General features: G+C 43.9%; 1 protein-coding gene across 1 annotated transcript; it reads left to right on the forward strand.

The window, feature by feature from the left end:
* The first annotated feature begins 435 nt into the window (after nt 1-435).
* Nucleotides 436-27,615, forward strand: SLC6A18 (solute carrier family 6 (neutral amino acid transporter), member 18). The gene is made up of 12 exons (XM_010154037.1): nt 436-592; nt 8,638-8,778; nt 10,328-10,465; nt 13,232-13,413; nt 13,807-13,917; nt 18,617-18,729; nt 19,121-19,249; nt 19,860-20,016; nt 21,773-21,977; nt 24,030-24,189; nt 25,992-26,154; nt 27,403-27,615. Exons 1-12 carry the CDS (start codon nt 436-438, stop codon nt 27,613-27,615), a joined length of 1,869 nt encoding a protein of 622 aa, XP_010152339.1.
* Nucleotides 27,616-27,826: the final 211 nt, after the last annotated feature.

Below are 27,826 nucleotides of genomic sequence, written 5' to 3' on the forward strand. Positions count from 1 at the left end.
TCCATTAACAAACTAAGACAGGAACACCTTATTCACAGATTTGCCCAACTATTTTACCATTTCAGTAAGTCTGTTGTAAAGGTTTCTTTTTAATTATATTCAGCGTCACACTCCTCTGAAAGTATCTGAGAACAGGAGGAGAACAGGAAAATAAAAAGCTGTTTGATCCTGAGGTACCCATTAACCACATATTCCCAAGTTCTCTAACTATAGCACAAGCTGCAAAAGAAGTCAGGAGTGGTAACTCTCTATATAATAATAATTCCTGGTTTTGTCTTTAAACCACAGCTTTGGCAATGACACGTTCCTTTGCATCACAGGGAAAGCAAGCTCCACCTCTCTTTCCAGGATCCTCCAGTCACCCCGCATAAAACCTGTAGGAGAGACAGGATTTGAAGCATCTTCCCATTTACAGGGAAAGGATATTGCATTAAAATGTCAAAAGATTTATCAGTGCCACCTGAAATCCCTAAAGAAGATGACAGACCCAAGTGGGACAATAAGTTCCAGTATATTTTAAGCTGCATCGGATTTGCTGTTGGCCTGGGGAATGTGTGGCGGTTTCCGTACTTGTGTCAGATACATGGAGGCGGTAAGATTGAAACGGGTCTTTGCTGAAATATTAAACTAGAGTTCTAACATAACTGTACTAACACGATGGGTGTGGGAGTTACATATTTGCATCACTTTTCTCTGTAACGATCTAATTCTCATGAACGCTTTGCCCCGGTTCGATTATCTTTTTCTACAGAAGTGTACCTCATTTTAAAACGATGCATTCCTTTCAGAAGTCAGCCCAGACTGATGCCAAGTCTCAGAGAAACCAGTGTTACAGTTCTCACGTGGCTCCTACAATTCCAATGGGAGCAGGAAACTGAACCTGCAGTTCATTAGCTCAAGGAAAAGTGCACTTTCCTTTGGGAAGGTGAACAGGGTCCTTCCCCTCCCTTCTCCAATGTTTCTAGGGGCTACCTCATCATCTGGAACTGCCCCTGCACACAACTAAATCACACTTTTTGATGCCCATGAGGCTGTTGAATAATGCTCAGATGATAGGACATCATCAGGAGCCGGCCAGGTGGCATGAACAGCCGCCCACGCCTGTCCCTGAGCACCATTCCCACGAAGAATCTGCTTTAGAAGCAGACAATTTAGTGACTGTAAACGGATCAGAAAAGAGTACTTGGTAACTCCCATTCACAGCAGCTTTTGAGAACTGCCATGGTAAGCTGTCTGCAGCAGAGTGAAACAGCAAATTGTTTCAGCCCAGTATTATTCATTATCTTTCAATTAAATGGAGAAACTGAAAATCCAAACCTGGAGAAACTGTCAATTGAGAGAAAAAGTCACTGAATTCAAGCTTGTTCTCCCAAGGTATCTGTATTATGTGATGAACTACATGTATCTGAATCAACCAAGGAACCAAGAATGGATGATGACTTAATGGAAGGGGGTGTTTCGGAGAGCAGTAGCCACTTGGGAACGCTGGTAAATAGCTGAATGAATGAGCTACAGCGGGTTGTATCGACAAAACGAATCTTAGCATAGATAGGCAGAGCACCAGGGTGCAGGCGGAGATATTGCTACCAATACAAAGGCAACGTCTGAACTGCTGACTTCCTCTGAAAGCCCACCTGTCGAAGTCAACTTGAAAAATGAGACAAAATGCAGAAAAGCTCTGACAATTATGGAAGGTCTGGACAACACATGGGACAAGGAATGACTTAAGAATCCAATCTATTTAGCTCATGAAATTGAAAATGAAAGAGCACATTTATTATAGTCTATAAACAAGAAAATGGAAATTATTTTGTTGGCAAGGAGCTCTTTAACGTTGAACATGTAACAGCTGGAAGCCGTGATCACACAAATTCAGGTAAGAGAAGAGAAGCAGTAGGTGCAAGCACGCCGATTCTCTGCGTTTGCCCACGAGAATGGCTGGAAAAAGCCTGTCACTTCAGTTAATGATACGTGTTAACGAGACATGAGAGACGTCCCTGCAGCAGACACGGCATGGAGCCTGCGAGGAGGATGTTCTTCTGGAGCAGGAGCTGTAGGACAGGCAAACACCCCACAGCACCTCAGGTGGCCAGCTGCCTTTCAACCTCTGCAGACCCCAGCCTCACTTCCCATCAGCAAAACTCGCCTCCTGCTGAGGTTTGATGTCTCCCCTCCACCCCCCTCCTCTCCTCTAGGTTCCCCTGCATCCCTGCCCTACGGAACTCTACCACCCCAGGAGAAGCATGGGTGTAAGCAGACCTACGGTGACCCGTCTTATGGACTGCACAGTGCTCATAAAGTCTGGCTGCTTGTGTGTCCTGCTTCTGAGCACGGATATATCCCACAGGAGCCGATAGGGACAAAAGAGACAGGGTTTAGAGCAGGTTGAAAGGTAACAACAGGTTTAAAGATAATAAATACAGAAAAATGCTGCAGGGACAAAAGTTTTGTCGTTCCTTTGCTTCATGAGCAGTAATTTTGCCAGTGAAAAATCAGTTTAAAATAGCTAGCAGACTCAGTAACGGCACGTAGCTACTTTGCATCACTACAAACAGCAGCACAAGACAGTGGTGGATATGTCAGCCCATGGATCTACGGCCCATGCTTGGTCACTGGACTTTAACAGAGGGCTCAGAGAGCTCAACAGCAGGATGGACTCAGTAACGATGTGCTGTGGGGTTTGTGAGTAATTTATCCCCAAAAGCTGATGTTGGAGGAGTATGAAGACACCAAGAAGACACAGCTGTTGGGTTTACACCAGTGTGTAATGTAGTTGTGGTGTTCTTCTGCTAATTTAAGGCAGTGGTAAGGTTTGGGGCTGCGTTTTTGAAAACAAACAACTCAGATGCAAAAGCCCAATAGATTTTCAGGGGTGCTGGAGCATAAATCCTCCTTGTGTGCATCTGAATGTGGGAGACACCAGCAGCTTCGTGGTTAACTTGGAGCCCTGAGAGGTGCAGCGACTCCGTGCCCGCAGCCACAGCCCCGAGTGCTGCGAAACCTGGTGTGGGTACGGCATAGACGTGTTCTAAAGCTGAATGGCTTCTGGGGTACAGATCACAGTTTCCCAGCTGGTTCAGGTGACACCCAAGTGTTTAAGAGTTAGGCAATGCACTTTTCCTCATTTCTACATCTTTTAAAAAACAAGAGATAAAAATAAGTGCTTCTATGTTTGTCTCGTGTCAGCTGTTCTCGTCAGACCTCTGGACCTTATTCATCGCACATTAGTGTTACTCAGTAACTCGGATCTAATATAATATCAGTTCTGCTGACATTTATCACCCGCTGTCGTTACTGATTATTTGGATTTATTGCCTGAGTTAAGTTAGGTATTTACTTTTCATGACTAATGGATATGAAGGTTGTTTGCCACAGGCAGTGGAGACAAACACAAAGGTTCCCAGGCAACTGGGATTGGAAAGAAGTCTCTAAATGTCCCAGTATATAGTTTGTCACTTAAAACTGAGGCTCAGACAAGTCGTATAGCTATATATGTGTGCATACAGACAGATGAGTATACTTAAAAACCAAAAAACAAGCCATTTCTAGCTGGGACTTACCACAGCGTTTTACTTTGGATTACAGTTAGGGTATATATATATGCTCGCCTAACCCATGGGGATTAGGATGTCTGCTGTCTGAAAAATATCTTTAATAAAAAATAGAGTTTCTTTCTAGGAAAACAAACACACATAATCACCAATGTCCTGCTAAAAAGGGAGAACTGTTTACCTCTGAGGCAATGATTTACAGACTTTCATAACCTGTGGGCTACCTGACCTTTTGCGAGAATTTGAACTACCGCTTGCTACGAAACGCAGTTGCCTGGCTCACTGTATCCTGAGTAGGAAAATAAAATCTGAGAGGAATAACAGGTATACCTGGAGGATACCATGGAAGTATGTTGGGAAGAGCAGAGCAGTTCACACTCTGATAGAATAATGAATTATGTCACAAGTAACAAAATTAATTTTCTGGATTGTCACCATGTCCTGCTCGAGCCCTTGGTGAAAAACTATGGCATTTGGGGTTGACCAAAACTTGTTGTATTTGGTTCCCTTTACTGCTCAGGTTGGCACATGCTTGTACGCGGGTGCTGCTCACATGCATCCTTCCGTCACAGGTATTTCATAGGCAAGTTCATGAACATGAACTTTAGTTTATAAATGAAACTAGAGGTGTTACCCATTTTTGTACGAAACGGCCACTGCCCCCTTGGTTTTCTGGACATGGCTTTAGCTCCTTCATTGCTGGTCAAGGAGATAGAGTCATTTACATGGGAAAATCAACCCTGCAAAGCGTCAGGGTCTGTAAGATGCGCAGCGTGGCCTGCAAGTCAAAATCTGTTGTCACCATAAACATGCTGCACAAATATGACATTTACAGTAGCTCATACTTCTCATCTGGGTTAAGGCACGTGCAGAAAACATAAAACAGATCATGAAGTACTGTTTTCCAAAGAGAAGGGTGAATATGACTTAAGTTGCCGCTTTCTTTCCTACCTGACGTCCTGATGTGATTTGCTGCTGTGTTGGCTACTGCACTGCTTAGCTCAACTCCCACAGAGGAAGGGGGTCAAGTCTGATAATCCCCTTTCAGTAGCTAGTACCTTTTTCTCCTTATCTGAACAAATAGTTACCAGCTACTGCAATTTCTTGTAGGTGAAACATAAATTATCACAGGTATCTTGCCATTAAGTTCTCAGTCTTTTGGAAAAATGCGCCCATCACCATTTCTCCTGGGTACCAACCCGTGAAGGGGGATCTCTGAATGCTTGTTGCGTTGCATTGTACTGAGATGTGCTTGCTCAATTTTTCAGACTCTACAGATGCTTTTCCTCTGGAATTACCATTTTGCCACTTTCCAGGTCACTTCAGTCTTCGTTATAATTATTTTTTTTCCATTCCTAAACCTCTGATCTGAAGGAAATTTATTATTCATGTTCTGGTCTTTCAAATGCTCTTGTGCCTTTAGACCATCATTTCAAGTTACTTGCCTTACCTCTGCTGGCTGCTCTGCAGGCGCTGCCAAGATGCAACATCGAGCATGTGGATCAGTTCCTCTACGTTTTTCTCCGTCACTTAAGAAGTGCTTTTCAGTACCCTGACATCAAGCAAAACCATTGGGTTTTCTTCTCTGCTTCTCACTAGGGACCATCAGTTTCTGCTGGTCTTAGTACACCCGGATTGGGAGGTCACCTGGCTGATACACTGACTACTACAGGTCTACTGCTCTCTCTTTCTAAGGTGTGACAAAACCAGTTTGGCTGTTGCTTGTGCCCTTTAAGGGTCATTTTGCAGGCAGTGGGCTGCATATGGTTGAGCAGTTGCTTTTCTGACCTGATTTGTCTCTGTGCTAGGTACCACCAGCTTGATGCTTCATTCTGCTGCTCGGATTTTCTTCTTGCTTTTTCCATTATTAGATTTCTCATGGCATTAAAAAAAAAAAAGAAAAAAAAAAGAAAAAATTAAATTCTACCTTCTAGCACATCTTCCCCTACCTATTAAACACAACCCTTGACTATATAATGCTGGAGGATTTCTACTCATTAGGTATCTGATACCTTTCCAGCATCCTTTTAGTTTCTATGGGTGGTGGACATTGTTGTGGAAAAGAGTATGCTTCAAGTGTTTGAGCAGACTATCTATGCTCTTCCTATTTTATTTAATTTATCTTGCCTAAAAATACTGTAAAGCAAAGGAATGAAAACATATTTTTACACTACAAGCCACTTACCTGAATTACCTTTGAGAAAGTATAGTTCCATTAGCTATTTCTTCTTAGCCCAATTTCTGCCATATTTTCATATTTGCAGATAGCATACTTTTTATATTGTTCTTATGGAAAACCAGTAGTTTATAGAATCATAGAATATTTTAGGTTGGAAAAGACCTTTAAGAACATCAAGTCCAACCATTAACCCAGCACCGCCAAATGTACTACTAAACCAAGTCCCTGAGCAACACATCTACACGTCTCTTAAATACCCCCAGGGATGGCGACTCACCCCCCTCCCTGGGCAGTCTGTTCCAGTGCCTGACAACACTTTTGCTGAAGAAATTTTTCCTAATATCCAATCTAAACCTCCCCTGGCACAACTTGAGGCCATTTCTTCTTGTCCTATCCCTTGTCACTTGGGAGAGGAGACCAACACCCACCTCTCTGCACCCTCCTTTCAGGTAGCTGTAGAGAGCAATCAGGTCTCCCCTGAGCCTCCTCTTCTCCAGGCTGAACAATCCCAGCTCCCTCAGCTGTTCCTCACAGGACTTGTGCTCCAGACCCTTCCCCAGCTCTGCTGCCCTTCTCTGGACACGCTCCAGCACCTCAATTCAACGTCTTTCTTGTAGTGAGGGGCCCAAAACTGAACACAGGATTTGAGGTGCAGCCTCACCAGTGCCAGGTACAGGGGCACAATCACTTCCCTCGTCCTGCTGACCACACTGTTCCTGATGCAGGCCAGGATGCCAACGGCCTTCTTGGCCACCTGGGCACACTGCTGGCTCATGTTCAGCCGACTGTCAACCAACACCCCCAGGTCCTTTTCTGCCAGCAGCTTTCCAGTCACTCGTCCCCAAGCCTGTAGTGTTGCAGGCAGTGGTTGTGACTCAAGTGTAGGACCCAGCACTTGGCCTTGTTGAGCCTCCTACAGCTGACCTCGGCCCATCGATCCAGCCTGTCCAGATCCCTCTGTAGAGCTTTCCTACCCTCCGGCAGATCAATACTCCTGCCCAACTTGGTGTCATCTGCAAACTTAAGAAGGGTGCACTCGATGCCCTTATCCAGGTTATTGATAAAGGTATTACATAGAACTTTCTTTCCAAGTGTGACATTATGTTTTCCTGAGCTGTAAATACGACTGGAGATATGTACAGACCAGCACAAAGCGAACAGGTTTTTATCAGCAGAGTATCTAAACATGCTCTGCTCTCAACTGCTCAACTAGCAAACAGAAAAGGGGAGAGAGATAACAGAGGGCAGTTTGCACTAATTATTACACAGTTATTTCCAGGGAGATATGATACTGAAGATAGGTCACAGGACACTGCAAGCAAGGGCTCAGCATCACATGGACTGCAGCGAAACCCGCCCGGAGCACGTGTGCGGCCAGGCAGGCAGGAGAACGAGCCAAGTGCTCCATACCGCAGTGCTCTAGTCACTGGCGTGGAGGTTTTGCTCTTCCCAGGAGCCAGCCCAAGGCATCAGGCTGTCAGAAGGGCTAGGTGGGTGCCCTCGTGGGCGCTGCAGAGGGGGATAGTGCAGTAGCTTTGAAGGAAAGCGCAGGACCGAGCATGGCGAGAGGTGACCGAGTTCTTGCGGAAGGGACCAGCAAGTTCCTTGGTATTTACACGGGAGCTTTGGTAGGCAGCTCCAGGTGAGACTTCATTCAGTGGTAAAAGACTTAGGGAAAGTTACTGCAACACCTAGCCCAAGGGACTACAACACACAGGAGCCATTCCACAAAGAGACCAGAAATCCTTGCGCATCCCCCACCTCCCTCTCTGAGCCAAAAACAGAATGGAGAGCATAACTGCTCCACTCTGCTCTCTCAGATGGTGATGCTGCTCTCCCTGCCAGCAGCGAGGGAGGGGAGAAAGTTTCCAGAGCTGGATGAACAGAGCGGGGCAGACTCAGATACGAGATTTGGAGGCAAAGTTGAAATGGTACAACAAGGCACGGGTTTACTGACAAAAGCGATGAGGAGCACAGCCTGTAGGAGTTGGTAGGATTGGGAGGGGGCTGAGGCAGGACTTCTCCCAGGGGAAAGAGGCACAGTGGTTGTTAGTCATGGCAGCAAACTTCAAGCCATTAGCCATTTGAATTTAAACATTTAAACTTCTGGTCTCATGTAAGCCAGCACTTGTGCAAAGCAGGAGACCCAAAGCTCTGTCCCTTCCGAGGGAACACAGGGGAGAGGAGGCGTTGCACAGCGTTTTGCAGGAAGCAGCCAGGCTGCCGGCAGGATTGATCCATGCCCACAGGCACCCGACAGCATGAGCTGCCGCTGGCCCAAGGGAGCTGCTACAAGAAAAACAGGGAGGACATCAAGGATACCAATCAGGAGGAAAATGGGTGTCATCGCTCCCCCATCTCAGAGAACAGCTTCAGTCTTGCTTTCAGTTTTTCATTAGCCAGAGGCTGTGCTTTAAGTAGAACTTAATGCAATCAAGGAACAAATGGTCTCTTGGGTGGTCTCCAGTGCAACATCCTGCTTTACCAGGGGAGGACTGAGGAGCACATGCCTGAGAGTTTTAGGGAGGGAAACGAGGAGATGCACTGAGGGGGAAACAGATGGTATAGGGAAAAGGCAAACTCTTGTGCTTTATGAGGCAGGGGAGAAAGAGGATGCTTAGAAGAAAGGGAAATGGAGGAAATAGTGAGGCTGTTTATAACGGGCTGTAGCAGTGGCTGAGGGGAAGGGCCCTGCCACACTAAGCATCCCAGTCTTTCCTCCTACATCTTCACCCACAAAATCAGCAGTAACAGATGTTACTTGTCAGGTATCTCTAGCAATGCTCCCTCTCCCAACATATCCCACAAGGACTTTGTTAGGGTCATAAAGCAGACAAATTATCAGACAGTAATTTCAGTGAGATGCAGATAACCACATGGCTCAATTGCACTTAATTGTGTTTTCAGGGGCATTCATGATCCCGTACTTCATCGCTCTTCTCTTCGAAGGAATCCCACTGTTGCACCTCGAACTGGCCCTAGGACAGTGCCTGAGGAAAGGCAGCATCGGTGCCTGGAACGCTATCTCACCCTACCTCGGAGGAGTCGGTACGTCTCTCAGGGTCCCAGCTCAAGGAACCGCAGCTGAACTCCCACCCAGCACTCACATCCTACAGGCCTGTGCCTGATAGGATATAAAAAAGAACTTTTCACGGTGCAGGTGGTGAAACACTGGCACAGGTTGCCCAGACAGACAGTAGATGCCCCATCCCTGGAAACATCCAAGGTCAGGTTGGATGAGGCTCTGAGCAACCTGACCTCATTGAAGATGTCCCCGCTGACTGCACGGGGGGGAGTGGACTAGATAACCTTTAATTCTCCCTTCCAACCCAAACCATTCTGTGACTCCATAATTCTATATTGCTCCTATCAGGTGTTACTCTAGGCACACGGGAGCCTTAAATGCAAACCTCATCACCTTTGCTGTGGGAGGCATAAGGGTGACGAGCTCTGCTACCCAACACCACCCCATTCCTACCCTATCTCGGAGAGCTGCCTGCCCACGGTGCTTCTTGCCCCTCCCTCACAGCCCCTCCTGGAGCCAGTCCTCTCTGTCCAGGGACAGTGAGACTGCAGGGGGGACAGAAAGACAGGAAATCAGGAAGAGGAGTCTGGCACCTCCTAAAGAGCCTAAATCACCTGGGAAAGTTCCCCTCCACAAGAGCGGGGGTACAGTGGGGCTACTGAAGGGACATGAACATGGCTGGGCACAAGGGGCAATCCACACGGCAGTGTGCATCAGACTGGCATACGGTCCTGTACCAACAACTTTTTTTTCTATGTATTTACTCTAATATACACTGAAAAAACTATACCTTGTGTCCTGCACACATCGTTAGGCTACAAAAAGTGAAGGGGAGGAGGCATTCGTTAGAAGACTGAACCATCGGCTCTATCCATTTTGAGATAGCAGCCTTCCGCCTGCTGGGGCAAGGAGAAACCCTTGCATGCTCTGGTCAGGACTGCTGGATCATGCTCTGCTTTAGGCAGGTGCCTGGCAATGGGAGGAGAAGGGGTGGGTAAGGGCACTTATCTGAGGGCCAGCCAGAGGGCAACCAGGAAGAAATACCTGGCAGCAGGATGGTGCCTCCAGCTAAACCCATCTCCTACAGTCAGGCGTGTCCATCCTCCCTTCGCAAAAATGCCAGGCAAGCAAAATCCGTGGTGTTGCTATTCTTCTTTCCTTTTATCGTAGGAGCACACAATTGCCAGTTTAGGGCGTATGGGCACGATCTGGGACAAGCATGCCCTCATGCAGCTACAGCATGCTGTGAGCCTTCAGTTTCTTTTGGTCTCGGCTACTGAAGCTGTCCCATGTGGTAGGACGCAATGGATTACAGACCACAGCAAAGATTTCAACCCTGATCGTGTACATAAGCAGGGAGCGCCGGACTTCTCGGAGCAGGGCTGGTGAGCTGGGGGACTGTGCACCAGCGGTTGGCTCCTGAGGACACAAATGCCCATCTTTCGTCTGAAAATCTCTGGGGAAGAAACAAAAATATTGAAAAATTAGGAAACACGAGATTCTAAGACCAAATGCTGTGACAGATCATTTTTTCCAAAGGATTTCTAAGCTGAGATCTTGTGCTTTCTGCAGGGATTGGTTCGTGGATGGTGTCGGTTCTGGTGAGCTTGTACTACAACACTGTTTTAACCTGGGTGATGTGGTATTTCATAAACTCCTTTCAAGAACCTCTTCCTTGGAGCGTCTGTCCTCTAAATGAAAACAGAACAGGTAACTTCCACTTTGAGCGTCCCCTGCTAGCAAAAGGAAGGTTACAAACATCAGAGTCTGGGGGGCTAGCGGGGGGAAAAGGGAAGTTTTGTTAGTTTTTTTTATGCTTGTGCTATGATACAAATACCAATCTGATAGAGCATCTGACTGTGGAGAAATAGTCCTTTACTAAGACACACATCTTACCATAAACGACGTATGGAGACACATGAGATCATTAACATAATTAAGAACCAAGTTTACGACTACATCTTTCAATAACTGCTTTAAAGGAGACTTTCGAGTTCTCACTGGGTGGTGATGAACTGGTTATGACTCATAACAAGCTCTACAGAAACCTTTCAGCTCATTTGCCATGATGTGCTGAGAAAGATCAGCTGAGTTGCCAGAGCAGGAAACACAACTCAGCTGGAGAACTTCAGTTTTCTGCCTGTAGATTGCAGGGACTACTATTACACATCCCACAAGACAGCTTCCTAGAGCACCTAACCTAGGAACTCCCGAGAAGCCACACTTGGTTTGGCCCTGCGTTGTGCACAAGACCTGGCTTGTTTTCCCATCAAAAAGCTACCAGAGTGATGATAGCTCTTTGTCATTTCAGATTTCAGAATGGGAAATGACAGCATTGTAAAAAAATAAAGAATAAAGAAATAAGCATAACTTTTGAGGCAGCAGAGAAACTACTTCAAGAGACTCTCTAGGCTCAGACCAAAATTCACACTACCCACTGCAAAACCAAGACCAAAGGCAGACTGTACCTAAGCAGGGTAAGGAAGACTGCTCTCAGTCCCTTAAAGTTGCTTTTCAGCTTGCTTTCTTGCTCAGAGCACGAGACACAACAAGCTCCAGGACACAGCAAGTAACAATCTGAGTAAAAGCCTAAGAAAAGAGAGAAAACATAGCAGGAGTCAACTTTCTTTCGGACACTTTGGTTACTCCTCAGGACTATTCCAGAGCAGGATGAGAATCAGACACCCGCCAACTTTATTACAGAAGTAGAGAAATCATTTTGGCTTTAAGAAATAGGATTCTTGCATTTCTCAGGATACATACGTCCCAACTAGTGAGCTAAACAAATGTCTTCCACACCTGATTTGGATATTGACTTTTTAACCAACTAGTCTGGTATACAAAGACCTACAGTTTTAGTCAAGCAACTTTTAGAAAATATTGAAGAAGTCCTTTAATGACAGATTTTTCAATACCAGTGGCAAGATGGGAAGAACCTTCACTTCTCCATCATGACTGCAATGCACTCTCCAGGGAGCTGCTTCCTAAGTAGCAACTCTTCCCACCCACCAGGCTTAGCTGAATGCAAATGGCTCACATGCTTAAGGTGGGACTAAAGAGACAAGAGCATGTGAGCGTCCTCATACACTGAAAGAGGATCACCAGCTTCAGGTGTAATGACATTTCAGTGGCAACCACACCTTCAAGTGTAAATTTGTAACCGGAAAGCCACTTTGCTATGTCATCAGTACGTCACACACCTGCAAGTTACTTCATTCTCCTTGCAATCTCCCCAGAGCAAATTCTGAAATGTTTTGTAAAGCCACAATGACCACAATTCATGGTTACTCCTCTCCATCAGACTTTTACCAGCTAGGCCGACTTTGCCAGAATTTAGCCCAGAGCTGAGGTCAAGATTTTGCCACTACTTATTTGGGCTACTTTTCTTGTTTTTCAAAGGCAGGTGCCCTAACTCTTTGTCTGCTAGAATTTCTGTAGTATTTAAAGATTTACAATCTTCTCCACTGTCTCTGCTGGGATATGCTGCACCTGTCCAATTAAAAAATTTATCATTTGTAGATTATTTCTAAATGCATCAGTCCATTTTTACTACTTGGCAGTCCTGTTATGGCTCCATTTTACAGAAGCTAAGAGCAAAACATTGATTTACCAATGTTACCTGATAAGTAACCAAATTTACCAATTTTTCCTGATTACATGATAAGTAACAATTTTATGATGTCATCCGTCAGGGTTTCTTTTGCTCCTGTTCTCTTTAACCCAGCGAGGGCTGATGGTTCCACGCCCCAGGGCCAGGTGGCAGGGGGCCTCTCCTGCCGCTGGGGCCCCACTCCACAAACCTCTCCCAGAGCTGGGTTCCTCAGTCAGTCCTTTCTCCCGAACCACAGCAGAAGGACCAGCAGCTGTGGGCTCTTCCAGAGGCTGGAGGGCTGCGAGGCGAGGATGGAAGAGTGACACACTTCGCTTCCTCTCTCTAGTTGAAAATACTTGAATTTACACCTCCGTCATAACAAAAGGCTCCCTAAAAGGAAAGGAATTTACCAGGGCAAAGAGTGAACCAAATTCAATTCACCACCATGATCAGGGAGCTGGCAGCCTGGGAGCACCACAGAGTGGGCAAGGAACTCAGAGGATCCCTGAGCTCTGCTTAGTGGCTTAACTGTCAGGTGGTCGATTTGTTTGTTTTCAGAGTTTTGTTGCAAACAGTGGCTACTGAAGTGTATGAAAGGTCACAAGAAAAGGGAAAAATGGATCAGTTTGTTAGCTTGATTGAATGGGCTGGTATTTCGTACAACAGGAAAAAAATTTTTAAAAATGGAGGGAGGAGTTCTTTCTTACACCCTTAAGATTATCTTTCTAAAATATATCATCATGCCCAGCTCCGAAGTATACACAGGAAAATAAGGGAAGTGCCTGTAGCCTCTTACTTGCTTCCTAACCATACAGTGAGTGGGAAAAAATCTCACCAATTTTTAAATTCATTCTTAGGCTTGCAACCTTTTTTTTTTTTCCCAGGGCTCAACAAAGAATGTTACGAAAGTACCGCAGTTAATTACTTTTGGTACAGGAAAACCTTGAACATAACACCTGACGTCACCGAGAGTGGCACGTTGCAGTGGTGGCTCATTTTGTGTTTAGCAACTTGCTGGGCAATTGTCTATCTCTGCACAATCCGAGGAATTGAAACCACAGGAAAGGTACGGAAAGGACAGGGAAGTGCATTATCCCACACTCTGGACCTTGCTCTCCAGATACTGAGTTTCACCACCAAGGAAAGCCTTCCCCATGTACCACACCAGCAGCACTTCAGGGTGCTCCTTGTCCAACGAAGGGATAACAATGAAGGGGTGGACAAAAATAACACCTCTCCTTCTCCACCGCAAATGGTCCTGCCCTACCAGTCTCCCCTCACACAGCTAAAGACCAATTTCGTTACAAACATATTCTGCAAAAGCACATTCTGCTTCTTTTAAATATGGTGATGTTCATCTGTAGCTGTCTTATCTAATACTATTAGGATTGTACGTTGCAATACCTTAAATAAGATTTATCAACATTATTGTCAGTAACTGCTTCTCTTCTTACCTCAGGCAATTTATGTAACAGCAATATTCCCTTACGTGGTCCTAACAATATTCCTTATTCACGGACTCACTCTCCCAGGAGCCACTGAAGGTCTAGCTTACCTCTTCACCCCTAATGTAAGTATTGTTGCTACAGTCAGAAACACTGCTTTTCCTTTTTGTCCCCCTCAGATCTCATGCTGTATATTCGTTTTCCAGAACTCCTGATCTAGCTCCTTATTCAAGAGCTCCGCTAAGCTCTTTTTTTTCCTAAGATGAAGAGATTTAGTATTTTAATATACTTTAGCAAGAAAAGAAGCAGCAAAGTATTTAACAGTTGAGTAATAAGCATATCAGAAAATACTGGAAAATTGAGTACATCATGGATGTCCCAGTGCTGAATGCATAAGTCAGACTGATGCACTTCACGAGCAGAATCACCTCTCTTTTACACATGATAAAGATGGGATTTACCTGCCAATTCCTGTAAATTCTGCCACAGAATTTACACAACTAATCTTTTAAGAATTTACAAGGAAAACCACTGAGGAATTGCACTGCAAAGTGATTATTTTGTTTCAAGGTCAAAAGTAATTTCCTCCTACCCCTGTTTCTCCATAGCTGAAGTTTCTCCACCAGTCTGGTAGCTTTCCCTAAAAGAGGGAACTGCTTACTACAGAATACCCCTCTCCCATTTCTCCTCATCTTCTCAAGGAACAGGATCCCTCCATATGCTGGCCATTTCAGAAGAACCTCTTTACGCTGTCCTTAGTAGCTTGCCCAGATGCGAAGTCAAACTGTCCCACCAAGTGGTTGCTATCAGAAACCTCACAGCTCTGCCTTCGTGCTAAAGGGCTCCATACAGCCATGAGCATAGCGGAGGAGAAACAGGACCCACTGACAGATGGTCTCCAAGCATCCTCTGCCTCCGCAGCCACAGCAGTGCTTCTGGCCGCAGGAGCACTGAGCGTTTCCCTTTCCCTCCCTACTGCAGCAGCACAGGCATTAAGGAAAAGATAATCCAAGAAGCCCAGAGATGCATTACATGCCAGCCTGGGAAGGGACAAGAACAAGAGAAAGCTCAGACAAGACACCCCTTTCATCCCTTCCCCTGCAAGTGCTGTGGCACAGGCGCCCACATTTGAATGCCATCCATGCTCAGAAAGGACAACCTCGGCCTTTACAGGAGATCAGGACATGCACTTGCGTTTTCGTAGGGCTCAGAGAGGGAAATAAACGCTTGCTGCAGTGTCTTAATGAAGAAAGCAGATAAGACAACACAACCAGAACAGGGCTTGGCCTGTTGTCATTTGGTCTCACAGCCTGGCTGTCAGGTTCCTCTGGAAGAGCTCAGGCATCTTCAGGACTTGGGATCATTACTCAGTAAACTTAATGGAAAGATCCGTGTGTATTCAGTCTGCCAAGCCTGGAGGTGCTGCAGCGCTGAGGGGAAACAGACCATCACAAAAGAAGAGGCAGATGGTTCTCCAGATTGGTGCTGGAAGTCAGAACGAAAACCCAAGAACTGCAACCAGCCTGCAGTTAATGCTTAGCCGGTGTAAGGAAGAAGTTCCCGGGACATCCTTGAAGAGTCATCTGAAGATGGCTCTGGTGATACAGCTACGTTCTTACCTACAAACATGGAAAAACTGATGGAACAGTCTGGTAAGTGATGTTTACTATGGGTGTTGCTATTGCCAAGAAAGTGGTAACGTAAGACAGAGGGACGGCTTTGCTAAACCAACCTCTACGGAGGATCCTGGCACTGGAAGGACTCCAAAAAGACAGGAAGATTACAACTACAACATCCCCTTTCTCTCTTCTTCCCCTTGCCCACAAATGGAGTACCAGCCTTGCCTTTTCTGTCAGTTTGTTTAGAAGGAGCGATTCCCACCCCTGCCTTCAGTAGTCACATGGGGCTTTCCTGTTACACCTCTCAGCAGGGGATGTCCCAAAGTAAGCTGTACAGGGGAGTTGTTGGTTTGCGGGCCAGCTAAATCTTTTGGCAAAGATTTACCTGGCCCACCCAGACCACATTAGTAATATGCTTTAGGGTTTTGTAAGCTAAACTGTTTCCTGTTTTCTTCTTCTTTTCCTGTCTTTTTGCAGGAAGCTTGTAAAGTTTTAGCAAACTGAAGTAAAAATTAACTCATCTATTACCCATTTCAGCTTTCTTAAAAAAAAAATTAAAAAGGAAAGAACCCAAACGTTCCTGACATTCTCCACTCAGTGGAGGCAATCTTTTCCCAATTTTTTCCCACTTTGCAGTGCAGCAGGGAATGTGTGTGTGTGAAATACCTGCCACATCCACTGTCTGGTAACTGTACCACCTCACTGTTGGTTTTGAAAATCTGTGGAAGAAAGTAATACCTAGCACTAGAGGTCACATTTTACCAAGTTTCACATCATAATCACCCAACTGAACTGGTATTTTTTCCAAGCAACTACTGTATGAGCTTTACAACTTCGTATGTTTAGTTCTCACTGACAAATCTCAAACAATAACTACATGCATACGGGTCTTAAATATGGGAGGCTGTGGTTTTATTTTCACGCAGAAATATAGTTGGCTTTTACCATCTGACACTCCCACTCCTTAAATTCTAACAAAAATAATGAATATTTCTGTTCATTGACTTTCAGGCGTGGAAAAGTCTGACTATTTACTCACCCCCTTTAAGTAATTGGCTACCTGGAAAGTGAAGCTGACAAGAAAACAGAAAAGACATTAAAGCTATGCTCACAGATACTTGAGCAAGGGAAAGCCGAAGTTGTACAAAGATGAAGCAACACAGGAACTGGAACAAAGACTTTTGGAAAGGTTCTTGAGGAAAAAAAAAATAATCACAGGCAAAATAAACGGGATCCCATCAAGCATCAGCAATGGTCTTTACAGGGTTCGGCTTCTGTGGACATGTGCTGGTTCAAGAGCACAAATGCCGCCCCCTCCTCCCATCTGTTTCGTATTTGAAAGAGGTTTAGAGATTGTAAAAGTTTGGGGGTTCACTGGCAATAAAAAATTCCAGGAACTTGGTTGGGCAACTGATGCCTGTGCCCAGAACTCTGCAGCTACTCTTTGAGCAGTGAGAACAGCCGAAAGAGGGGGTTCACTGGCAATGAAAAATTCCAGGAACTTGGTTGGGTAACTGATGTCTGTGCCCAGAACTCTGCAGCTACAGTTTGAGCAGTGAGAACAGCCGAAAGAGAAGGCAGCACAGGCACCAGATTCTCTATTACAGAGGGAATTTTCTCCTCTGTTTTGGAGTTTAGCTTTACACTTGATATATTACTATGAATGGACACTTAAAACTCCTTCAAGGTACCTGGTCTGTCTGTATTGTTTCTGTTACTAAGATAACAAAAGCATTACCTTAATGAAGTGCTGTCTTTAAGTGCAGCACTACTTGTTGGCCACTTGCTTATGAGACGAGCAATAGCTGTTTTTACACCAAAATTACATTCAGTATTTTTAAATTCCATTTTAATAAACCTTCTGTCAGTGCTTTGTGTGTTCAAGCAGCCAAACTTCTCACCACCCCAGGGAAGCAATTATGCTTCCTTTCCTCATTACTTCTGTGTTCATTCATGAACGTTCTGGTTGTGTATCTTCATCTGCATGTTTTTACCTTTGGCACATTTTTTTGTTCTGAAGACACGCTTATGATTTCTATATGCCCTATTGCTGAAAACATAAAACAACATTTAGATTCATAATCATTTCCGTATGACCAGATAATGACATTGCCATGGCATGCTTGCCCATTCACTATTTCTTCAAGCTCAGGGGTTGATTAGTACCTTCTAGAGTCAATAAATGCATTGCATCCAGCACCAAACTAAACTATGTCTGGACTCGTTTGCCCAAGACCTCCTTCAGAAAGTCCAACTTACAACAGTTGCACCTATCAGGACTGACAGTTGCCTTGCCAGCAATCCATCAAACCATCAAGGCCACGTAGCGATGCAACTGCAGAGTTTCTGCACTGCAAGAGCAATCTGGTTCTGCACCTGCATAAGCTTCTAGCAGCACTCTCTGGCACTGGAGTGTTTGGTTATGATCTACCAAAATAAACCCCCAGAAATGTTTTCCCGGTAATGGTTACCCACACCTGCTTGCTATACAATGCTAAGGAAATGTCATACCAGTTCTGCTGTGGTCAGAGCACTGGCATATTGTGGAGAAGCCATCTGTATCCATCCATGCTGAGGGTGAACCCATTATTCTTGCTCTTGAAGCTCAGGACAGCTTTAGAGAAACCCAAAATACTATTAAGCAACTTCTGACATATTTACCTCTCATTCCACAAATGCTCCTAGTAGCATCATTCCTACAAATTACCCTAGTCATGCCCTAGGATCAATAGCACAGACACAAAGACATGACACGGAAGACATACAATTCAGCCTAAAAGACCAGGATGCAGATCTGACTTAGGCTAACGTAAACCATAGTAAATTACCCTGCAGCCCTGGTATCACTTTTGGGCCAGCTGATTAGTTAAGACACTTTTTTTTAACTAATACTGCTTTCTATTCCCCCTTCCTGATAATGGGCTGGAAAGTAATTCAAATTGTAGGGTATAAAGATACCACCTCTTAGTTTCTGCAGGAAAATAATATTTATTGAGCAGATATAAAACATTAGTGATGTGCAAATTGTATTATTTTTCTTTTAGAATGATTTGAGACCTATTTTGTACTAATTTCCATTTTCAGTGTATTTAAGTGGCAACACAACTTTCAATTTCACATGTGAAATGAGATGAGCTATGAGAAATGGGAGAGAAAAAAAATGTCAGTTCAAGGTTAAAACATGCATTTATTCCAATTGTTTCAGCTGAAGACTTTGAAAAATCCCCGTGTATGGCTTGATGCAGCTACCCAGATTTTCTTCTCTCTCTCTTTGGCTTTCGGTGGCCTTATTGCATTCTCAAGCTACAACCCACCGAAGTAAGTAGAACTACAACCTTTGTAAGTTGGTTAAATGCTTGCGCATTTCATGTGATTTTCTGAAGTTTTCAAACCACTCTTCTTGGGGTACTTCTAAAGGATCTAACAGCTGCTCTCTTTCTAAAGGGCCAAACAGATTTTCTAACAGGAAGCCGGGGTGGGGTGGGAGGAGGATCTAAAAAAAGAAAATGCCTGCAGAAATACACCAGAGGATGACAGATAAGTTTTAGAGATCTTTTATTTTACCACTTGTAACAGGCTTGTTTCTCATGCTCATCAAACACATTCAGCGTAAGCTAAACCTAGATAACTATTATCCACATCAGGGGGAGGATAAATACTCCTTTTATGCATGTGTATGTCACTTTGCTTGTCTGAATTCTATTTCTAGAAATGACTGTGAAAAGGATGCTGTGATGGTAGCAATTGTGAACAGCATGACATCCCTCTACGCTTCCATCCCAGTCTTTTCTGTTCTGGGGTTTAAAGCAACCACAGGCTACTGGGATTGCTTGGACAGGTGAGAAACTCGCATTCCCAGTGTTACACTGTGGTTTCGATGCCTTAACAGATCATGTGTTACTTGAAAAACATGCATTTAGAGAATGCATTTTCCCTAAGAAAGAAAAGCATCTGTACAGAGAAGTCTACCAGAAAAATATTATCATGGCACCGAGGCAAGAACGATTGGGGTAGTGTTGGTAAGCAGCAAATTATTAAACAACCCATGACAAGCAGTGTGTCAAGGATCACACCTCAATCTCAGACTAGTGTTAGAAGGAGGTAGAAAACCAACACCCTTCCCTGTTCCACCAGATTGGCCAAGTTATTAAACACAACTGGTGGAAATGGTCTGGAGAGGTGATAAAATAGGAACAGAAATGTTTTAGAGGCTACACCTGCATAAAGTACTCAGAGTTTGTATCTGAAAGAGAAGACATTAAATAACCTCTGAATATTCTCTCCTAATTATTTTATATAAGTATTCATTTAATGTTTACCTTTATAAGAAATATAACATCACAGAAAATAAACACAACTTTCCATTAATATCTGAATACATGGCACAGCATTTTCAGCCACATCAGTTGCAAACATTTAAGCTAATGATACATTGGCTTCTCTGACAGGAACATCATCCGTATCATCAATGAATTTGATCTTCCGGAAGAAAGCATCATGCGACAAAACTATACAGACTGGATTAGTTTCCTAAATTCATCACATCCAGAAAAAATTGCTGGACTCAAACTGAAAAGCTGTGACCTTCAAGAATTTCTTGATCAGGTACCATAATTGCTTTCAACAAAGTAACCCTTAAACAAAAAATGTAGAAGGGCTACTATCTTCCCCTTTTTTTTTTTTTAAAAAAAAAAAAAAAGGACTTGTACTTCACTTTTACATACTGTGTACTCAGAAAACAAAACAACGCTTCAAAATTCATAGAATCACAGAACGGTTTGGGTTGGAAGGGGCCTTAAAGACCATCTAGTTCCAACCCCCCTGCCATGGGCAGGGACACCTTCCACTAGACCAGGTTGCTGGTCCAGTTTCTAGTTGCTGGTCTAATTTCAAATATTAGCAGTGCTGTAGGACAGCCTGAACTCAAAGCTGCCTGGCACAGCATGCACAATTACACATTATGTCCACAACACTAATCTTCAAAGGTGCTCCTACCTGCAACCTACCATGGATACTAGAGTCAGTCTCACTTTGGTTTAAAGGAATAAGGACATGCACCTAGCTGAGATTACAGAAAAGATGCTGAATGGGAGCTTCCTAAATTCCTATCTGGCAATTAAGGTATCAAAAAAATCTATTAAAATACACGTGCACGGCTTGCCTTTAACCATATATATGTGACCACCAGGAAGGTGACTTACCACTTTCTTGTCTTTTATCTGTCATTCCCCATCTTCCTAATCTCTCCTGCCCTCTTCTCTATTTTCCCTCCTCTCTGCACAGGATCTCACTTTCTTTTTTCCTTAATTCTATTATTTGTTTTCCCAAAAAAAACCAAAAACGCATCACGATCTTCTCCCTTTCCTTCTTTTCAAACCTTCCCAAAACATTTCCCCTATCACCACACACAGATGTTTGTTTTCTTCCCCAACCTAATTCCACTCTCCCACTGATCCCATCCAGTCCTGCAGCTCTCATTTAATTTCCACCCATTTGTATTTCCCTGTTACAAGTCCTTACCACCTAATGAGAAAAGAAGAGGGCTGTGGTTGGTGGACAGAATGAGAAAGAGGGGAGCTTCAGGGAAAAAAATAAGTAACATCTTAGGACAAAAGGGTGGACGCCCTTGCTAGAGACAGCGTCCCCTAACGCAGACCAGCCTTAACACAGTGATGGTGCAACAGCCTATTTTACTCACATGATGGAGAGGTCCAAGAAGACATTCCAGCCCTGACACGAGCCAAGTGTTTTCTCTGGCCTCCTTTGCAACCTTTTTGATTTACACTTTAATCAACATGTTTTACTTCCAAATTAGAGAAACATTGATGTATTTTGATGGCTTAGGTTTAAACACCCACATCTAAAAATTCAAAGAAATTTGCCTGAAATTGGGTTTTTCCGTATTAGCCTTTTCTGCCCTGGTAATTATGGGGTTTTTTGTGATTAAGAATTCACCAATTCTCTGGCTGCTAGAGCAGCAATCATGTCCTTATTTACATCTTTTTCTTTCCAGCAGCTATGACATCATAGATTATTTTTTTAAAACACATTTAAGATGGTATTAGCAAAACAACTGCTATTTCAACTCTCAGATCTGCTTTACTTTTTACCATCTCTCTATGCAAGCTAAAATTATGCTCTGTCATTGCCTACATGTCTCTGACAGACCACTTAAAATTAAAATCCTCTTAAACACTCCCCACTACCCATTTTCTCAACGGCTGGCTGCCACAAAGCCCCACAGGATGACCGGCTCTTGTGCCTCTAGGGAAGGATAGAAGCGCGTTATAGTTCTGCATGCCCAAGAAACTACATTTAAACCATTATAATGTGTATTTTCATCTGTTTGTGAATTCCGCAGAGTGTATCGGGAACTGGCTTGGCTTTCATCGTTTTCACTCAAGCCATCATTCTCATGCCAGGCTCCCAGGCCTGGGCCATCCTGTTTTTCATAATGTTGTTCAGCTTGGGCCTTTCTTCTATGTTTGGGAACATCGAAGGAGTCTTCACTCCTCTGCTAGAGCTTCGCATTGTGTCTAAATCAATACCCAAAGAGCTTTTATCTGGTAAGGTATTTGCTTTGCTTTGTTCAAAGGCGGTGGCTTCTTTATAGATGCACAAACTAGCAGCCACTTTAAATAAGTATCATAGAAGGACTAAGAATTTGTAATATCAATTTAGCTACCTCACAGAGTAAGTAAGGGCAGTGGATTGTCTTTGCAGAAGATAACTGCTACCTCATCTGTGTGTTTACGGCAGAAGCTGTCAGATGACAGCATTACACTGGCCACACCAGTGTTTTTCTTAGCTTGCAAGAGCCTCTTCAGTCTAAGAAAGCTTGTTAAATTGCTACTCCTGCAGCCAAGGTCCCTATGAGCTGTTGCAAACAGCAAGAGCCTTGTCTTCACTTAAGCCTCTGGCCACTAAAGTCAGGTTAAGGCAACCAGTGACAACAGCTGGTCTGCCACAGCCACCCGCACAGGAACTCACCACGCTGTCACCCCTGTGAGACAGGTCGTTCTCCACGTTTCATTCAGGCTGATGCTGCTACAGGTTATTTCACATTTACTGGGAAGACGGCAGGGTAGAAGCTTACCACTTGGAAATGCAGGAACAAGCCTGTGCGCCTCTTAGGCCAAAACCGGAATCTGCCACCCGCACAGGAACTCACCACGCTGTCACCCCTGTGAGACAGGTCGTTCTCCACCATTCAGCCATTCAGGCTGATGCTGCTACAGGTTATTTCACATTTACTGGGAAGACGGGAGGGTAGAAGCTTACCACTTGGAAATGCAGGAACAAGCCTGTGCGCCTCTTAGGCCAAAACCGGAATCTTTTCAACCAGAGACAGCGACTGAACCCAACCTGCTCCTCAGGAGCCCATCTCAGTGCTGAGCATTTTGGACCCGTTAGCAAACGGAAACAGAAAAGAACAAGAGGGATCCTTCTGTGAAGTTGGTCTGGAAAAATTTCTGGCAATTCAAAGTAATGGATTAACACTTCTGCAATGTGCCCTTTTAGATGCTTACGAGGAACATTGCTGTCATGCCTTTTTTAGGGTCTTCCTGTGGTGCCTAAATTACATCCTTCCCATTTTACAACTTTTTATGTAGAAGCAAATTTATTTACATCTTGATGAGGTAAATATAACATTTTGAAATTGATTTTCCAATTGTGAGCTCTTTTTTTTTTTTCCCCTCCAAAAAAAAAAAAAAGAAGGCCTGGAGCCAATTTTACACAGTACTGAACCAAAGCCCACCTCAGAGTCAGAAGCAATTAGTAACACAGCACAAGGACATACAGCCTGATTTGCAGCCCATGTCTGCATCAAGCAACACTTTCCCTCCTTCCTACTTTTTCTCCCAATTACCCCAAATTCACATCTCCACATCTTGGCTGAAGGGGAACTGACTATATAGAAGTGTGGAGAAACCTAAACGATACAGGCTGGGACATAAGGGACACGCAAACAGATTCAGAGTGGAGGGGATTGGAAGGAACCTCTGGAGCTCACCTAGTCCAACCCCCCTGCCAGAGCAGGATCACCCAGAGTAGATCACACAGGAACAAGTCCAGGCAGCTTTGGAAAATCTCCAGTGAAGGAGACTCCACCCCCTCTCTGGGCAGCCTGTTCCAGTGCTCTGTCACCCTCACAGGGAAGAAGGGTTTCCTCATGTTCAGGCTGAACTTCTGTAGCTCTGGGCCTTTTGAGGAAAAGGAGAAGAAATCCAGGGAGCCCTTACCCTGCTCAGGCACCGGCAGCCTGTGCTGGCATGGGAATGAGGGCGCAGAAGCTCAGTACCTCAGTGCAGAATTAACATAGGGCGATAGCATAGTACAGCCCAGGCTGTCTGCTGCACACACTGACAACAGAAGGGTGCTCAGGGTCACACGAGTGCACCCCTCCTGCAACAGAGTGGTGGCCAACACACCCAGGAAAACTGAGATTGGGAAGTGATTAGCTCCCCTAAAGAAAAACAGCTTGTTGTAGCTCCCTAGGGGGAGAAAGAATTAAAAAAAAAAAATCATTAGAACAAGAGCAGAAAGGATTTAGAGCAAAAATAAACTTAGCTAGTTCAGTTCAGTACTCTAGTAACACAGGTATCTTTTTTCTTCAGGTATAATATGTTCAATTTGCTTCCTCATTGCTTTGTGTTTTACGCTGGGTTCGGGGAGTTACTGGATTGACATTTTTGACAGCTATGCAGGCTCACTGCCTCTTCTAGTCATCGCTTTCTTTGAAGTGATTGGGGTTGCGTATGTCTATAAAATTAAAAGGTACGTTGGACACAGATGGAATTTTTTTCTCCTAAGAGATAAATGCATTTTCCTTTCAGTCCATATATGTCATGTACAGGTATACAATATTAACTTATTATTGTGGCACCTACCAGTTCTGTGAATGTCTTTATCATTCTTTGCTTCAAGTCTCCTATATTTGTAAAACATGAGGGATAGTCTCTGCATAGCACTTACAGAATGAGGATCCTATGTTTAAAGCCAGAAGTCAAGAGCTATTGTGGTGTACCTCCCCTTGGCCAGGGAACTATCTTTCAAATATCCCCATGTTACTGCCCTTCTGGTTTGTATAATCTTGTGGGTTTTTTGTGTATCGCTGTATTTTCCCCTTCAAACTTCATAGTAAGCAACATGCAGTAACCCCCTCATGTTAAAAGGCTCAACCTGCCTGCTGAGAACCTCTGCAGTCACAGACACTAATTAAATTCACTCCTTATTTAAAAGCTTTCCTACATCCTTTGTAATTATAAACACCAGAAACCTTATCTCGTCTTGAGATAAGTTTTTTTGAGAAACCTGCCTTCTCTACTCAGGGCCCTGTCAGTCCAGAAATTTCCCCAGTGCTCAAAAAAATATTAATCTTTCCCCTCTATCATTTACTCAGTTACATGTTGGGACTTCATCTCTTCCATTCTTACTCTGGCAGTGGGATCATGAAGGTCCTGATTTTTTTTGTGGATCAGCTTGTACACAGTATAGGTAATGAACTCACATTTGGCCAGTGCTGTTGCATATCAAGGTGTTTCAGTATCATCCTAGGTCTTACCATAGGCTATGATTTTAAAAATAAGGAAGAAAAAAAACCATCTTCCTTAATTACAGCTAAAAGTCCCCGCATTAAATTTCTTTAGATCCACTGTTAATGGTCCTTGGAGCACTTTCCATGCGAAATGGTAACTCCCTGGCTATATCATCAAAACCACTTCCCTCACCCCTCTTGCTGCACATTAAGCGAGCCTCAATCCTCACGATGCAGAAGCAGCAATAAAATGTAGTTCCACATGCTACAACAGACTCTGGATTCCACAACACGTGTACATTTTGTTGTGCTACTATACGTATATTTTTCCCCCTTTGTTACTATGGGATATGAGCATCATCAAATAATTTTTTCCTAGTTCTCAAGAGAGTTTCTAATATCTTCAGTTAGATTAACAGAATTCAAGATAAAGCTGGTGTTTGAGTGCACACAAGAATCACAATTCCTATTCCAGACTACAAAACTCTTTCCAACTTGAGAGATACAGGTTATCATGTGACTCCCAAACCCAGAACCATGTATCTACTGCCCATTCAACATGCAAGATCATAAGAGGTACACATTAAAGATCAGCTTCACATCCAAACAAGTGCCATTACTGACTGCAGAGGAAGCTGGCTCAGGTTGCAGTGATTTCACCCCTGACCTGATGTGATTAATTTGGTGCTGGTTAAGTCAGACTTCTAACAACCTATGTTTGTTCCCTTGGGATTTTTTTTTCCTGTTTGAAATGTTTAAATAGTTCTACAGAACCGCTGTAACATTTTCATCACTTCTTTGTGCTTAGAAACCTTAGACTAGGTGCTCAGGTAATGTAAACTGGCAAAGTAAACTGATCTCTGCTAGGGATCAATACAGACCTAATTTATTGATAGTGTGTAGTAAGTTATTAAAGAAGGGTATGGAATAGAAAAGATTTAGGGAGCTGTATCATGTGTTTAAAGCTTACAGAAAAATATGAAAAAGTGAAGCTTTCACCACTGAGATCTGACATTTTCATAAACACGCCTCCTCTTAAAAGGTTCAGCAAAGACGTGAAATGGATGACTGGACGGAAACCCAATCTCTACTGGCAGATCACATGGAGGTTTATTAGCCCTCTGCTCCTGCTAATTGTCTTCGTGGCCTTTGTTACTCTTCAGACACAGAAGTCGCCAAGCTATGCAGCCTGGAACCCTAAATACGTACGTTCCCAAGTATTTTCTAAACTTTTAATAAATGCAAGAGTTGTATACGTTCCTCCCTTGCCAGATCCTTTAAAATCAACGCTATCTACTGCCTACCTACATAGTGCAGCCTGAAGTGATGCAATGCTCAGCATGGGAAGGCTCCAGTGTGCACAGAGGTTACACAGTGAAACGTTTTCCTGTTAACAGGGCCTCTGCTTGAGAAGAGCCACGTATGCCGTGCTCCGTATTTCTTTCGGACATGCATAATGCAGAGACCTGTTGAAGTGAAATATCTCAGAGACTGCAAACCTGCGGGTGGTTCAGAGGTGGAACAGTTCCATGAGCAGAGCTTTAGAAATGCATGGGGATGAAAAGGTTTCTCAGGGAGAACTACCAACATCATTAGGGCCCTGATGAATATATTGAATGTGTCAAATTGATGAATATATTGAATGTGTCAAATTGATAGGCAGACAGGGAGGGAGGCAATGGTCCAAGAACAGTGTTGGTTAATTCAGCATGGAAGAGGTGTTGATGCTGAGAACATTTGATCTGGATGGCACTGGCTCACGTCAGTCACCATTTCTTGGATACTTCTCAAATACACCCTGAGTAGGGTCTTGAAGATCAATTCTGGCCTTAAACTGCATGAGGATTGCAGTCAACCATCATGGTATAAATACACGCATGGACTGGTACCTCAAGAAAAAGCTCTCTGCTCCCAATAGTACATACACCAGCAGCGTACGTACACCACTATGCATCCTTCATCCCCAAATAAAACTCATAGCCATGGATTCGCAGAAATTGTATGATCATCATTCCCTCCAAGTCTCTCAAGTAAACCTTTCTATTCGGCAAAGATCATGCTCGGTAACTGCTGAAACCAGGTAAGCTTTGAGTAACTACTAGAATAATCAGAGCTTAGCCGAGGGAGGATAAAAGTTTGGTAACTCTTTGGGCAACCCCTGCATCCTCAGGAGTATCTCACATTTCCAGCTATAGACTTTGGAACCAAAACATTTACAGCAATCCTTAGATCTCCTACTTAGACTTTAGACTTTGGAACTAAAACATTTACAGCAATCCTTAGATCGACGAGAAGGGTATACAGAGGACATGGCCACTGAATGCTATTGTGGAGCAGGAGTAAAAATTTGCTATCCTTACTGTAACAGCATAAGAAAAATGCATATGGAAATCATAGCAAAATGTAACTGTACCTGCAAATTATTTCTTTTACTTGCCTTTTTTTCTCCACAGGAAGGCTTTCCTATGAAAGAGGAGAAAGTCTATCCACCTTGGGTACGGGCCATCTGTGTGCTGCTAGCTGTCCTTCCCTGTGTGTTCGTTCCTCTGGCAGCACTCTTCCACCTGGTCAAACGCATGCGCAGAAGCAAGGACTCAAGCTTTGCACCACCAGAAGTGTTTTCATGTCAGGGGGCTAATAGCAACTTTTCTCATCTGAAAGAATAAATACCCATTGTATCTGTCTGTAAGTAAAAGATAACGCAGCCTTTGTTAGACCTGATTAGCTTTAGTACGGTATCAGCCAACCAACCTGGTTTATGCAGTTCACATGCTTACAGCCTATCACTAGCACTCTAAACAGAGCTGCTCTGTTTCTTTTATTTTCAACCAATTTCACAACAGCTGTATTAATCTCACCCCTCCTACACCCTGCCCT

This window comes from Eurypyga helias, unplaced genomic scaffold, assembly GCF_000690775.1.
Source record: "Eurypyga helias isolate BGI_N326 unplaced genomic scaffold, ASM69077v1 scaffold16656, whole genome shotgun sequence".
NCBI lineage: Eukaryota > Metazoa > Chordata > Aves > Eurypygiformes > Eurypygidae > Eurypyga > Eurypyga helias.

Bases quoted from the DNA above. Each gene is read 5' to 3' on its own strand.
- SLC6A18 (XM_010154037.1), top strand. From the start codon at position 436: ATGTCAAAAGATTTATCAGTGCCACCTGAAATCCCTAAAGAAGATGAC. The intron at 10,466-13,231 runs GTAACTTCCACT...TTTTTTTCCCAG, and splicing joins TCTAAATGAAAACAGAACAG to GGCTCAACAAAGAATGTTAC. The intron at 20,017-21,772 runs GTACCATAATTG...TGAATTCCGCAG, and splicing joins TTCAAGAATTTCTTGATCAG to AGTGTATCGGGAACTGGCTT.